Source organism: Anopheles nili, chromosome 3, assembly GCF_943737925.1.
Source record: "Anopheles nili chromosome 3, idAnoNiliSN_F5_01, whole genome shotgun sequence".
Taxonomy (NCBI): domain Eukaryota; kingdom Metazoa; phylum Arthropoda; class Insecta; order Diptera; family Culicidae; genus Anopheles; species Anopheles nili.
The window spans coordinates 22,586,185-22,602,500 of record NC_071292.1 but is presented as its reverse complement, the minus strand read 5'-3'; the positions used below and the strand labels follow the sequence as shown (position 1 = coordinate 22,602,500).

The 16,316-nt window shown below is 41.5% G+C and overlaps 1 protein-coding gene across 1 annotated transcript in view; it reads right to left on the bottom strand.

Annotated features, from left to right (window-relative positions):
* LOC128727684 (pseudouridylate synthase RPUSD2-like) overlaps positions 1-16,316 on the bottom strand; it is a 90,736-nt gene that overhangs the window by 20,855 nt on the left and 53,565 nt on the right. The window contains exon 2 of the mRNA XM_053821623.1: positions 4,253-4,342. Coding sequence (XP_053677598.1) covers positions 4,253-4,342 — 90 coding nt within the window. The remainder of the gene's footprint in view (positions 1-4,252; positions 4,343-16,316) is intronic.

The window sequence follows — 16,316 nt, the reverse complement described above, 5'->3', positions numbered from 1 at the left end:
TAAGATCGGTAGACGTAAAGTGAACGGAATGAAGGGCTACTTTATATTGGAGCAGAGGATCAGTGAAGATGAATATTATTGATGAAGCATATTTGAAGAAGGATGACTATAATTAAATGTCAAATCTTCCTGGATGAGAACATTCCGGAAGTGTTCTGGAATTGACAGGGATGCACTGGTCAACAACGGGATTGGATCTAATGATTCGGACGGTGGGTATGCTTGAAGCTCTTGTCAGGGGATAAAAATAAATTGCCCGAGATCAAACGATGTCAACGACAGATTAGTCAAGGACCAAAGGAACCATTTTTTTTCGTTTCAATATAAGAAGAAAGTCATGGTCAGTTCAACCAAGATTTGTCGCAAGATACGTAGATATGCCTTAAAATATTTTTTATCGTACGCCCGATGAGATCTCATATATTTCATCTTTTCAAACAGCTAGTAACTTAGTAAACTGCAAAATCAGTACGTACTATTCCAGCATATAATATTGCAGTATTGCTTTCCTTCATATACGTTTTTTGCTATTTCGTTGAAATACAGCAATGTACTTTAAAAACCGCCTCAGTACATCATCACACCTCGTATAAAAGTGAGTGAAAAAAAAATAGAAACAAGCCCCGGGATTCAGATCACTTGAAAAGTTTTCCATTGAGCGACAAACACAGGCAGAACAACGCGTTATAACTTTGTTTATCATGCACCTTTGCAGGGTTGGAAGAGCAAGAAAAAAAAAAGAAGCAACAAATGCATAGAGAAAATGCGTGCCAACAAAACAACGGTGCTGCAGAGGTACGTACGTTTCGAAACATGTCACGTTCTTTTTGTTGTACGCCGCATAACTCTCGAGGAAAATAGTCTAGTTCCAGTGCATGTCCGCAAAATGCACAACCTTGTAGCTGTGCAAGGAAGGCGGAATACTTTGTTATGCAAAAATTACATTCCCTTTGAACGAAATTTCTTGCGACAAAGTTTATCGTTACCCTCGGCAAGCAAGCGAACCTCACGTGCTTGCTGCGAAGCACCGTTAGAAACCGTCCTGCTTCGTACCGGCTCGCCCGATTTCCTACGAGAACAATTCTCGGCCGGAAGCCATGTGCGCATACGGAAGCTCATCCTTCTACTGGCCTTCCCCGTGTGCGTGATACGGCTAAAACGGCTACATCTAGCTGTGGGTCTATGATTTTATAGGCAAATCATGGTCCAATTCGTTGGTGATGCGTGTTGCTTCTAAATATAAAGCACAAACCTCCGCATGTCACATGCTATCAAAACATTTCATTACTCCCTACGTTGGGCTATGCGAAACATACGGAACATACATTGTACGCAGAAAGCGCGCCGTTGCTCATCGGCTTAAATCGAAAGGTTTTCCACGCTCTGCTCTCGTAGATAAACTTTTAAATTGTAATGCAAAATTTACGATGAAAAAAAAAAAACGCGCACACACACCCACACACTCACACGTAAAATACAACAGGTTTTCTATTTACAGCCGCGAATATTGTCACCCACGTGGCATTTTGCCCATTAACGAAGCTTATGTCTGCCGCTTTCACAAAGTTCTAAAAGGAAACGTAAATGGTACAATGGTGTGAGAACAGATCGCTGTTGTGTGGGGGGACGGCAGAAGAGAGCGGCCACATCCGAACGAGGCTGCAGCTGGGATGGGCAAAAGTTCGTTAAAATGTTGCAACCATCCAAGTATCTCCGCCCGAAGAGCCGAGCTTGGCGTAACGAACAAGTTTTCCATATAGTTCCAATTTAGTGCAGGGTCTCATCTCTTAAGCATCCATTCAACTGGAACTATAATAACAAGAACGTGTTCGAATGGGCAATATCGCTTTGTGTCACACACTGCGGTATTTGTTGCAGTACTTTCGAGTTACCGGTTACGATTTCCCAGGCGTTCGGTGTCATCCCGCAGGCTATCAATAGCGGAATGGACGTGGGAAAACTTGTGCGGATGGATTAAAATTGATTTTTAATGCACATGGTAACTCCAATGCATCTCGATTATGCTCGATAAAGCTTAAGCGGTTTTTGAGCAACTTTAAACTGAGAATTGTTTGGTTTTACGAAAAAAACAACAAACCGTTCTATTGGATTAATTTGAAAAATTAGAAACATAATTCGAAATGCTCGTTTAAGTAAGTGTTCCATCGAAATGCCTATGAAATTGAAAAAGCACCATGCATTTAGATTTCCAATTCTCACTCACTCCGACCTACTAATCCATTTTCTATTAGCTTGGTGGAAAAAAAAATCGATATTAAATACAAGACAGCCAACCCATCATCCACATGGCGGTCGGATTTTCAAAGCAATCCCGGCGCAGGCTGGACTTTAATAAACCATTCGCACAGCAGAGGTTTTCTTTTTTGTTGCGCCTCCACCGCCCGATTTCACGTTTGCTCGATCTTCTCGCGGGGCCAATGCGGGACTATATTTTTCCAAGCCAGACAACATTCATTGTTGTCATAAACAATAACCTTCCCAGATCTGTTGGGCCTTTTATTAGACCGTTCCGGATCGGTGGCGGCGGTGGCGTCGGCAGGTCCATGGTCGCGGTCGGCTTTTTGCCTTCGACTGTTGCGCGCGCTGATATGCCCATGGTTGCGGGGATTTTTGTTTTTGCTCTTCCTTCCACTCACATCTTCACGTATTTACGTCGATGACCGAACCCCTATCCATTGCGCGGGAAATTTGCATTTGTGTGGCCCGGGTCCTGCTGCTAGTGCGCCCCACTCAGCAAATGGAGGGTGAGTTTACGCGACCGGCCCATCGCCGTAAAGCAGCGCTGGCTTGCGCTCTGTCATACTTTTTCATTACGCGCCTGTTTAATAACGCACACTGGCCCCACCGTGGTATAAATTAGCGTTTTCAATTTTATCCTTCGTGCCGCACTGGCGATATTTACTTAATCACGCGCATCCCGCGAACGGTTGAGTTTGCATTCAACCGCAGCTCGCGTCGCGTGGAGCGGGCGCCGTGGAGTCGTGCGCGTTGAGCTGGGCCATATTTTAAAATATGCTCTCCCGCCAGGTAATTTAACGCCCTCGGGTATGTCCTGGGCACACTGTCTTCCATCGCGGCTTCTTGCGTCGAGTGGAAGAAGATGGAAGGAAGAGAAGCGAGAGATAAATAGGATCCGCGTTTGGGTAGGAGTAGATAAATAAGCTACCAAGTGTATCTAGGCAGATTTCGAGCTGGATTTCGTCGCATGATACACAATCTCGCGGTATCCGGTCCTCAATGTTGGCGCGGAGCATTGACAATAAATAATTGCATGAAATTACACCCGAGGAGTTTTCGCGGTGAGCGATCAATTTCGTTTCCGCGCAGTAAATTAGGTCAATAGCCAATCCCCAAAATAAACATCAACTAAATCAAATTAGTGTACGAAGCGATTTAAATGAGCCGGCGTTAAACACACAAACAGCCCGAAACATTATTATTGTTGTATGTTCCTTTCGTCTTGTAAGAAGTGATTCGCGCACTAGCCTGACATACAAACCGTCGAAATTGATTACGGAAAACGATGTAAATGCCATCGTAAACATCTATTAACCACAATAAACTGGCGTAGTTACGCACAAGATTGAATAACCACCGTATAAAAAACGCCACCGTACACCTTAAGTAACGTTTAAAACAGCATCCATCCAACGAACGGCGCCATTGTAGGCGCCAACCAAGTGCAACCATTATCTTGATTGCTCCCGCTGAACACATCCATCGCGTGATGATGGTGTTTAATTAAAACGTGATCCAATATCCGATACGTGACAAAACACGCCCGATCGTTAATCGATTTTCAGCACGCACAGACGAGCACTGGGGTGAATCAAACCGTTATGGTAGGTGCTGCGTACAGGGCACGAACGGAACTCACCCTGTTATCCCACCCGTTGGTCGTATTCGATCCGCTTTCAAGGGCTTCGGATAGGCGAAAAAAAGCTAACGTCCAGAATACAGCAGGTGTTGAGAAAGCCGCACCAATCCTGGGGACGAGAAGCGAACGGGAGCGTGCACTTGCTCCTGTCCGAAAAACTACTTTGAAAATGTTTCGTGCGAAAAAATAACCAACGACATCGAATCGACCAGCAAGAGGTACCTTTACGGCTTTTCACCTGCGACCTGCCGCCAAAAAGAGGGCTCCGGTGAGAGAGTAACACATTGACAAAACAAGACAAAACAAGGACACACGGTCGCAGCTAAGCCGCGGCATCTTACGGTAGGTACGTACCTTTTTCAAATCCTTGACCGGCTCGCTTTCGTCCGCTTTTCGCTTCTCGGTTGAGACCAGTTTCGTTTTTTCCTTCTCCGTCATGATAATCTGCGTAATGGGAACGATGAGCAACGGGAGCCGGAAGTTGTGGGATGGTGGTTTAGATGGCCGAGTAAGGAGGATGGGACCGAAGGTAAAAAGGAAAAAAAGAAAGAAAATGCAAAATTAATCAAAACGAAACTTGGGACACTCTTTTTTTTTGCTGTTGTTCAGGTTTGGCTGTTACAACGACGGATGGTGCTGGCGCCAAGTGCTGCGCGGAATGGGAGTGAATGAGATGAAGCTTTGTCTTTTTACAGCGCACCCAAAGCACACAGGCACGGTGCTCTCGAGGTGTTCGGGCAGGTGCTAGGTGACGGTTCGAGTTTTAAATATTTCATTCAACTTTCATTAAATTCGATTCCATCGAATTTGAATCTCATTTGATTTAAAGCCAGTTTTTCAACTAGGCTTACGAACGAACGAGCTTTAAATATTTGCTTTATCGATCAAGAGCATTATGTTTGGCTACATGATTTGCGAGTATTGTAGACACATAAATAGATTAAAGAAAAATGATAAGATGGACCAATTATACTGTCTAATATTTCAAAGTACTACTGCAGCAAAAGCGAACAAATAACGTGAGTTACAAACAAACTTGCAGTTTTCCCGGTGAGGTTTTGAGTACCTCTTACGAATAGGAATGTTTACACTGCGAAGGCTTACGAGTCTAAATTCATTCGAACGTAATTTTTGCTTGCCGAGAATTACCGAGAAAGTCAATTTCGGGTCGTTCAGGTGATCCTGCATACAGGCTGAATCATCGACCGCTCAGCATTCGTTGGAATGCCAGATGCAGGCAGTAACAACTTCAACAAACTACCGAGCAACTAGTTCAAAGTTAACTTTGTGGATAGCGGGTTTTAGCGAGATTGGCCGAAACGTTTGTTTCCGGTGAAGTATGCACTGTTGATTTTTTATGGCATATGACCGCACAAAAGCGTACAATGTATATAGCTTCCTGCTTTTTGTGCTACTTATGTAAGAAGAATTCATGAGAAAATGCTTCCAGTGTTTTTTGGAAAATTTATACAAATAATACCGAAAAATACTTCTGAACACCAAAAGACAAGGAAGCTAATTGGAACGTAAATCAAACAGCATCTGGAAAGCACCATCGAGCCATTTCATTTCACATTAAAGCGAGTGTGCAGAAAGAAGCTTTTTCTGGCTGTTTGCTGAAGCAATGAGACGTTGGATGCTTTCTGGCGGTTTTCCAGTTCTAGGTGAACTTCACTCGCGTAAATGCATCAACGAAAGCTGTTGACCAACGCTATCTTGCTGCCATATGGTTCAATTTTGTTCTCGATTCGACCTTCTGACCAAAATGCAATTCACCGGTGGCGTTTCGCAGGGTCAGAAATAACATCATCCGAAAGGTTTGGAGTCTCGCACCGTCGAAATTCTAGTTGCCAGAGGAATTGGATGTGCTTCAAAAAGAAGCAACCAGTTGAATCGTTGCCACCGTACGATGAAGTTCAGTGGAATTGAAAGAGCACTCCTTCTTCTGAATTAAAGTGATACCATCTGATACCTACGAGCAAAAGTATCCAGCAAATAAAGAGATTAACCAGTCTTTACTAGCGTCGAATTTTTAAAAAAGGATATCAGTCCTATGAGCTTTCAATTCGTTTAGTTGGAGAACGTTACATTAACGGTTTATTTTCCATGCATTTATCACAGAAGCATATATATTCCCAACCGTACCAAGCCAGATTATATTGTGACTGTTATTGAATTTATTTTCAAAACCAGCGATTCATAAAACGCCATCCCTCTATGAGGAACCCACCACTTAAGCACCTTTGAAATCATAATTAAACTCAAATAATACAGATGAATCGAACACCAAGCTGCATAACTCAATCTAGCCTAATCATCCAAAACTAGTACGTGCTATAGCTAACCAGAGATCCCAATTGATCAATCGGTTTATGACCACGAACACCTTCTCCATAACACTAATCTGCACAGTATTTGGCAATCGCCACGACCTGTGATATGCGGACTCTTGCCATCTGATCAGCTATTGTGTCCGTCACGCTTCCGTGCGGCTTCCGATACTGTGAGTGCGAGAATGAGAGGTAATGAAAATTACCTCATCCGAATTCTATTCCCAGTTGACCACATTCTTCCGGCTGATTTCCATATCCAGCCTCGTATCGGTTTCGAGGGCGCACACGTCTTGAGCGCGACGCTAGGCCACAAAATGCAATTACGCTGCACAAATAGCATCATAATTTACGCTCACGATTGTCATCAGACCGACTGCTTCTGGAACCGCAAGCCGATGCGAGGATTCCTGTGAACGCGTTCCACTACCGGGCATATGACGCGGGTTTTGTTCGGGAATTGGTATTTGTGGTTTTTGAAGATCATTAGTGTTCTCACGGTGAATGCTATTGGCACGCAACGCTCTACGGTTGCAGATCCATGAGAACTATTTCAATATTTTGTTTGTAAAGGCACGACACATTTAATCGAGAGTTTCCACTTTAATTATGGTAGCCAATGTCCAAAAATATACAACCGAGGGATGACTGTCATTAGCCAAACATTCCATAATCATGAATTTGAAAAAAAAAACCTATTGGATATAATTATTGTACCATTATTCCGATTGATTTAGCTCACGTGCAGTACTTTGCGGCGATACATACATTTTCAGCCCATGAGAATCAATTTGTTGTTTAGTTGTTGCAATTGCAAACACGGCAGTAATTTGCTGAGGGCGCTTGTATGTCAAAAACCAGATTCCGCTAGTTATTTTCCAAGGGGCCAAAAATATGGTTGTCGACACGAAACGCATGCTCAAAGTCGTAAGTGCCCGGAACACTGAAATTATCGAATTTAGTTCAGTATCCGACCGTCGACTTGTGAGCTAATTCTTCTGCAGTGTAATACCAATTAGATGTAACGATGGCTAAAGGCCAGAAAGGTTTTAGTTTGCAGTTTTCAGTACATGCCTTGGAGCTCCTTATGGACTCTCGCCTAGACCGAATGCGCGCGTTATATACTTTTTGTTGGCCTGTTTCAGCTCTCGAGCCCTCGTTTTATGCCAATGCAGTAGCAATCAAAAATCGGCCGGCATTTTGTGCTGGGCCAAGAAAACTAATTTATGACGAGGCAAATTTTATTGCTTCGTTGTCGCCGCTCCCCAACACCGAGTGGTTCTTCAGCCAACACCAGAAGCCCTGGATGGAACGACCAGACCGGGAACTAAATGGTGAAAAGCTATAAAAATATTGATTTTTATTGTTTCAACAGCTCCCGGGCACTTGATTGACGTCGAAATTAGTACCGAAACTTCAAGACTCGATACCGTCTGGCTGCGAGGCCAGGGTGCATGTTTGCCGAAATGGCTAAATACGTTTGGCCGCAAAAACAAACAACTTAGCAACGGCACAAAAGGTGCGTTTTAGCTGGGAAATTAAGGTACCCTTGGGGTTCATCGTGATACTTGAAGTTATATCCTTGTATCGGGCGATAAAAAATGGTTCAAATGCATACTAATGACGACAGTAGTCAAGTTGGTGTACGAAGGATATACGAGCAACTAGAAAAATTCGAATGACTAGTATCATGTATGGCCTTAAGATAAGAGTTTTTATATTATTTATTTTTGGTTTTAACTTTAAACAAAACAAATAATTAAATATAAAAAAATGGTTATCAAATTCATAATTTATTAGGCTAGAATATTTATACCATCTAATTTACAGCAAGCGCAGCTCGAAGCTCAAGCGAAGCAAAGCTTGGATGAAGAATATATCTGTTTGCTTTAGGAATTTCTAACAGAGGTTTATGTATCGATAACCAAGCGATCAACTACAAAATATATGCGCATGGTCTATTTTTTACTTTGAACGTGATATATTAACATACGAACATTCTGTAAATTTTAGAAAAGTTACTCTTTTTACAACAAAGACCAGTTTATGCATAGTATTTTTTATGAGCAACTTTACATCAAAACATCTCTAGTGAATATTCATTATACACCTCCAACTCGGCAGGAGAGGTAATTCCGCACCATATAATTTACCTATTTAAATTTTTACCCTAGCGCTTTGTGAGCCGGCACTGCCATTGTGCTAGTCTAAGGTTGCACACCTTTTGAAATCTGGGCCAACCAACTTCACGCTTTGCTATCCCTGAAGATTTCTGATTCTCGCCAGCTGTGAATATATATAATTTTTTGCAACGAAATGACCGAAAGCACTCTCATGTCGTTCTTTTTTCGTTGGTTATACTTTACACGCTGGGTTTTTATTTTCCGCTCTCTCTGGGTCGGGATTCAAGATGAGCGAAAGTTTCAGATGCTGAGAAATCCGAGCTACTCAGAAACAGAAAGCCTACCTCTGTCTGGTAGCATTGCAAAAGATATTTTACTACAGGCAAAGGAGGTGTGGAGAACGGCGCAAGATTAATGGAGCTATATTTTATGAAATTATAATTATGTAGACAGAGAATAAACTTCACACCCTTCTCCTAAGGTCGAGGAAGCTTTCGCTTGCCCAGAAGGCACACCCAAGAGCTGAGTCTTCGGGGACAATCACTGTAAGATGTGGGCAGCATAAAGACGCCGCATGGAAGCATGCTCACCTTTGTCGGTCGCCGACTTGTGCAAAGCGTACGGACGTTCCATGACACTAATTTTGGCGGAGAACTTTTCCGTATGAATTTAAAGTTGTAATTAAATTACGCTCCGTTGCACTACATTCAAGTTCAATTTATCCTTTTTGCATTGGCTACATAGATGCATTGGAAAGAACGAATAGCTTATCGAATTCATACGTATGTCTGTAGACAAATTAACATTTCTGATTCAAAACTCGATTGTTTTTTTTTTCGTTTTGAATGTTTTGATAGCTATCATATGTATGGAATATTTTACAAGTATTTCTTTTTAAAGTTAATGTTAAAAATTAAAAAAAAACATTACGTTTTTATTGTTCATTTTATAGCAGCAAATAAAAAAATGCAGAAACAAAACAATATGTTTTACATAATTAACATAAAGATCATGTGTCACGTAATATTGTTTAGTGTCGCTTGTCTAAATGCAATAGAGGAAGAATAAATCAAAATTAAAGTAATCTCATAACAATATTCTGGCCTTCGTGAAAATATTGGTGCACAGATTGTTCTAAGCGATTTAACGCTAATTCTCGATTCCACAACCAACCCTGCTTAGAAACGGAATTAAATTAAAGAGTTTTTGGCTCAATCTACACATTCTTGCCATACAAAAATGCGCACCAAAATGCTGGCAAGGAATTGTTTTTGAAAACTTTGCTTGGTGAAACACCAGTCATCCTTACCGCAGCAATACTGTGTTGGAGAGCGCTGTAAAAGGAAAACTTTCTCTTTCCTGCACTAGCCACTAGCATTCAGTTGATAGTCGACCAGAAGGAGCAATAATAGGCTATAATTGCGCCAGTTCTTTCTAAAGCGGCTGCTGTACCGGAGGTAACCGGAAGCTCAATTGGCTTCGTTTCAATGATTAACACAGGTAGTAATGGTTCATAGTTCCGGTATTTTATAAATCGTAGGGATCAAACACATACACGCTTAATATCGTTTATATCGCTTAATGTTTGCTATATATTTTAAAAAGTTTAAGCAAACAAAGAATGTTACAATTCGTTGCAAAATAACATGTACTTAATGAAGGTTTGCTGCCACATAAACAAGCATATTTTAAAGGATCTACATGGTAGGTTTGCACAAAAATCCCTCTAGGCCGGAAGCGTGTGGTGCATTGTTTTACCAACGGGTTCATGTCAGAAAAGCAGTTTGTTTATACCAACACCAAGGCTAGCAAACGATATCCTGCCGCATAGAAAGCCTATGGAAGCAAGCCATGGAAGCCTAACAACGGCTCAGAGCAAAGCGACGAGATTTAGTAGAGTGTCATCATACACACACACAACGCCTGTACAAGCAACATGTTTTCCTTTCTACCTCCGGTAAAGGTTACTCATTCGTTTGCCCACTAAGCAAATAGTGCAGGTCTTCCGCAAAGCAATTCCCACATCGCTCCCACATTGTCCAGTGCAAGGAATACACCCGACGTCAAGAAACAGCAAAATTCATTTTGAAATAAATTTAATTTCATTGTACACTTCTTTTGACCCGAGGAGCATACACAGCAGCTGCTGTTCGAGGCGTGTGTCAGACTGATGTGTGTGCTTTCTGAAGATGTGGTAAGTGAGCACTAGGTCGTATCTGAGCCGAGCAGGTGGTTTGAGTAATGCAAAAGAAACCCAAACATTTTGTTACACTTTCCTTCGTTTATTGTCTGTGCTTGTTCAGCTGTGCCGCATCGCAAACATGTCGAATGCAAGGACACCATTCGCATGCGAGTTCAGGTAGCAAAGTTTGAAACAAGCGCACCAAAAGGCTTGGCATGGCAAGATTTTGCAGTACTGACCATTCCCAAGAGTGTGTTTACCTGACAAAATACACCTTGTTTGTGATCATTTGCTTGGTGTCGCACGATTGATTCAAATTTGCTGCGAAAATCGCATGTGGTCAGCTAGCAATTGTGAAGGTGGATGGCAAATATGAAAAGGAAATATTAGTAGAATGCAAATACCTTAGCTAGCGTTTTTTATAATTATTTCATTTGATTGATTATTTACGATTAACATAATATTTGTTAAACACATAATTTGGCACAATCGTTAAATTTTATGAATGAGAAATAAGGTGGATTTTTTTAAACAAATAAATACTTTCCTAATGTGTTATTTATTTAGTGCTGCATTAATATCAGCCTCTTCATCTAAAAACAACAATAAGTTAAGACTCTCATTAAGATTGTTGCGGTTAGCATCTGTTTAATGGCAAAAATTGCATAATTATCCGTCGGCATCATTGTATGTGGTAGAAGTCACAAAAAAAATCAACAAACCAACTGGTTTTTTGTTGCTCATTTTGGAGTGACTTAAAATAACAAATTACCAACCATTGAAAAACGAGAACACTTTGAATAACATAGAACGGATAAACGAGACATGTCTGGAGAATAACGCTGACGCCATTGCGTCTAATGAATCGTCAAACAAAACGAGAGCACCAAAAATGAAAAAGGTGCAAACCTCATTTTATGCCTTCAGAATGTAAATAATGCATAAATATTACAGCGTGGTACCCTTGGGTGACGACCGACCAAGGTCGTCTCGGACATTTTGTGAAGCATTGAGCGCAATGATAAAGGTCTTCAACAATTTATCCTAATACTGTTTTTGTAATAAATTATGAACTTTCCGTGCAAACGATGAGAGTTAAAAATCATGGGGAGATAGTAAAAATAATTAAAATTTTTATGCAAAAATTCATCCCAAAAATTGTTTGCATTCTGAAAACGAAATTAAGCAGCTATCAAAATTGTGGTTAATAATACTTGCCCGAATTCAATTCGAGACAAAATCGGCTACGCTAAATACTTCGTGTTCGTATAGTTACGGATGGATGCGTGCAGAACAACACGTGACTGCATTTTCTAACGAGGTACATTTTTGTTCAGCGAGTCAAGTTTAGATGCCTTCACTTAGCTGTAGCGCCTGTTAGCCTGTCGTCTTATGTAACATAACAAGAAAAGGATTTTCCACGAGACAATGACCGTCCTACGGGGGACTTGATGCATATCAAGTAAAGTGAAATTCACCGCATGAGCTCTCAAATACATCGTGCGAGTTTTGCTGGCACTAGCATCTATCATAATTCTTCTGGAGAGAACTAGGGTAGCTACAGGCGTACGCTAGACGCGCGAAAAGCTCCAATAAATAAGGCGCCTGTCGCTCAACTGCAACCGAAGCCAACCGTGCATGTCGAATGCTTAAAGGTTACCACATGAACCACACACACACCCCTACAGCACTACCGTTTTGAATGGCGTCCATTTTGTACCCTCTGCTGCAATTCTGCCCTATAAAGACGGCATCCGGCTGCAGGACGACCCAGCGCCACCTGCGTTTTCCACCTGATAGGCAGCGCCGGCAAGTACTCTAAGATGGCTTTTGAGGTACGCCGCTTCTACGAAACATCACGCGCTCGGTGGTGATGGTGCTCACCGATCAAGCATTTGCGCATCAACACCCACAAAAACGATTCCACCAAACTTTAATGCTGCCACTCCTTCGATGCTACGATGATAGAGAAGAAGCTCGCGGCTGCCGTCATTCTTTGGACTTCAGCGCACACGAATATCAAAAGCACGGAAAAAGGAAAACGAACGGTGGAGTAAAATACAGCAAAATGAAATATGCAAAGCCGTTTCCACTCCGCCTTAACACGTAAAATATTGGAAACCATTGGACGGTGGAGCGGCGCCAGTGTACCAAACCACTTCCCATCCTTGTTCCAGTCTGCCAGTTTTACCAGTCATATACGGGTTGGAAAGCCCGGGAGCTAGATCGAGATATCATCGGTAGATCCACGACATCGGGAAGAGTTCATATTTCAGCTGGGAAACGGTGAGCGGAAAAAAATTAACAGCTCCCGTGGAACCATAAATTGAATGCATTCAGTCCAAATAATGGAAAAGTTACTGTAACAGTACGGCATAGTATCCAGTAACGTATTGCCATAGGTAGAAAGCTAAGGTGGAAAGCGTGTGGAAAGTAATACGTAGTTTTAAAGCTATGCATCACCTCTGCTACACATTGCATGACAGATTTCGCGTGAGCGCATATATTCATTGTCATTCAACCCACGCTAGAATTATAGTACACGCCTATGAAAAAAAAAATCATCGAAAAACGATGGTTACGAGGAATAATGTTGAAATTTAGTGTAATACGCTAGAGGATATAGCTTTAACTAATTTCCGTTTCTTCAGTATTCCCTTCGGCATTTTGGGAATAGCTTTACACAGGAAAAAGGAGGTTATTTACCGGCATTTTTTAAAAACAAACCATCGCTTCGAATTCGTTTGCAGACTTTGTCATTGGAATCCATTGTCTCACCTGCAAAAAGAATAAAGAAAAAAAAAGTTATTCAATCTGTCAAATTGGCTGACTTTATGAAATCTAAAATTAACATCAAAAACCAAACCGTAAGAACTTTGAGACTTATTTTTTTTTCGCCACAAACAACGCGCCATTTCTATTTAGCATTTTGAACGTTGGAAATATACTACTATCTTTTGACGGTACCAACTTGCTATGACCAGCTTTACTTCAACAATAGCCAATGATTCACTGACCCTGTTTATTTTATCTTCGTAATGAGCCTTCGGAAGCAAGGAATTCATGAACATGGACCACCACATTTTTGAATTCATGGCTGTAATTAATTTTCAAACTTCAACAAATCGCCCCAGGAGCGGAAAATCGAAAATAAAACAAACGCCAACCGGAGCATCGTTGGTGGCGTGAAAAGCAAGAGGTGAGCGGCAACATCCTAGAATACCAGTAAAAAAATGTCCGATGTGCGACTGAGTGTTCGGGGAAAAAAAGGGGCAGCGAATGTTCAAACAATGCGGGAACCGAGACACAAAAGCTGACAGAACCATTAGACAACACGAGGGAAAAAAAACAGACAAACACACATATACGCCATCCAGCAGGAAACTGTTCACGCAATCGCCCGTGTCCGCTTCGACAACCGCAAGGCGTGTGGGTTGAGCCGGTCTGTTTATTTTTAGTTCGTTTCTAAACGAGGCCGGACGGTCGAGGTCTCGTCGTTCACACACGCTCCGAGACGCTAATGCAGTGACTCTGTAGTAGGTGGAGGAATTGGTTTTTTGAGGGAGCGGAAAGAGTGAAAAGAGGTGAAAGAACAAAAAAAGATCACACAAAAATTGAGAAAAAAAATGCACGAAAATTCATCCGAATATTGAATGGAGCAGCATGGTGCCTTACGCGAGTTGACCATAGCGCGCGTGACGCCAGCCAACATACACTAGTAGCCCCTGAAAACCCCCGCGCAGTACCGGCGCTACGTTTTTAACCGCAACAGCAACCCGTGTTAGTCCGGCACAACACAACAGGTCATAATAGAAGACCGCAAACCTACGCCAGAGCGAGTGACATTGAAACCATCTGCCATCCTTTGCAGCTAGTTCCTCGATTAAACAAGTGTAAAGACGTAACGCGAATGTGCAACTGATATCAAGACTATTGACGCCACCGATCAGGCTAACAATGTGGCCGGGAGCAGTGTTTTGCCTAAACACATCGCTTGACCAGACCGCCCACCGGGCTAGATGAGCGAACAAAAAATAGCTCTATCCTTTCAGGACGTCGATGTGGGTCGAGCTGGCACCGGAAACCACATGCGTGGATTTGTGTAGGCCCGATTTCGTTTAAGCCAGCTAAAAGAGCAAAAATCAACAGCAGCACCGACCCAAACAAACTTCCGCAAACGAGTAAACACAGGATAAATCTTGTAAAAATAAGCTGTTGGTGTAATCACAAACGCACGTAGAATGTTTTTCAAACAAGCTGTTATGATAACAAAAAATAAAAAAGAAACAATATTTAAACGTGTAATATTCTAAACAATGTAATGATTAAAATTGGATTATGGATAGTGCAATGTTGATAAAATCATATTTTATGAGAATGTTTTGAGCAAACATAGAAGCAAAAATGGGAAGAGAAATATAATGCTTCAGAAAATATACAATTGAGGAGCTAAATAGGAAAGAACAGGGTTTCAATGGTCATTACAATTACCCAATCGTTAAAACTCTTGGTAATGTTTTAGATCATTATGTTGAATGTAAAAGAAAAAAAAAATCAACTGCTGTTGAAAAACTCCGACTTATTACAATCTGATCGGTCATGTTGAATGAATGGATAAAAATTTTTTTTTTAAAAGAACATAACGCATTATATCTTTGGCGCCTTTCACGCGATACCACACACGAAAGGTGCGAAACTGTACGACCCTTAGTCGAACGGTACCTTTCAGAAAATATTACATTTATCTACACCCGGCAAAACAAGAGCGGTTGCCTTCGATGCGTCCCTAAAGAAGAGATTCAGCCGGTGGAAAATCGGGAAACAAAATTTATTCGACCGAATGGATGTCTGTAGCTGGCCTATCGTAGAAGCAGATATCAAGATAAATGGTATTAAATATTTTTTTTCTTGATTTATGATTCACACGCGTGAATCCCGAACGAATCGATGGAGCTCCGAAGAACCCACCCGGAAAAACATATTATGCTTCTGTCGTTTGTATGGACGCTGCCACACAGAACGAATATCCGCAGCATTATTTGTGGTGAAGTTTAGGGTTTTTATCTTACTGAGTGCTTTATTCGTTTAATAACAGATGGATTTTGTTTATTATTATTTGTTGATGCAACTGTCGAATTGCTAAATAGATATATTTATGTAAATGTTCGATGAGATGTCTAAACGAAATAACATAAAACAAACAACTGAAAAACATTACGGTAGCTAAAAAAGAAAAAAATATCTTATAGTTACTGTGTGTCTCAAAATTAACAGCAGATGGAAGGCAATGGTAGGAGTGTTGAATTATATCTGCAATCCAAAATACATTAAATAAGAATCTACGAACTCGTACCCCAGGGAGCCCATATCGTCTAACATAATAATCGTTTGCCCTTGCGATCCATTGGTCAAAACGACGGGGTTGGCGTTTTACAGCGCCAGTCAACATGTTGCGCGATTTCTTGACTATAATCGTTAACTTTCAAAATCTCGTTTCATTTATTCGAATGCGTTCCGGCGAATGAAAGAACATCAATTTTTCCACCCTGCCGATTAAGCGCTAAACCGAGGGAGGGCAACAATCAAGATCGTAACATTTTATTGAACGATCGCAGAATGATTTGAAACCTATCGTTCAAAATGCCGTGGAGCAAACCCCGAACCAAATAGAATACTCGTTTGGAAAACCAGAGCAGCAATTGGATAATGATGATGACGTCGGAGCAGACAGTGGAAAGCAGTTTTGAAAAGAATGGCAGACAACACAAAGTACATCCACTGGT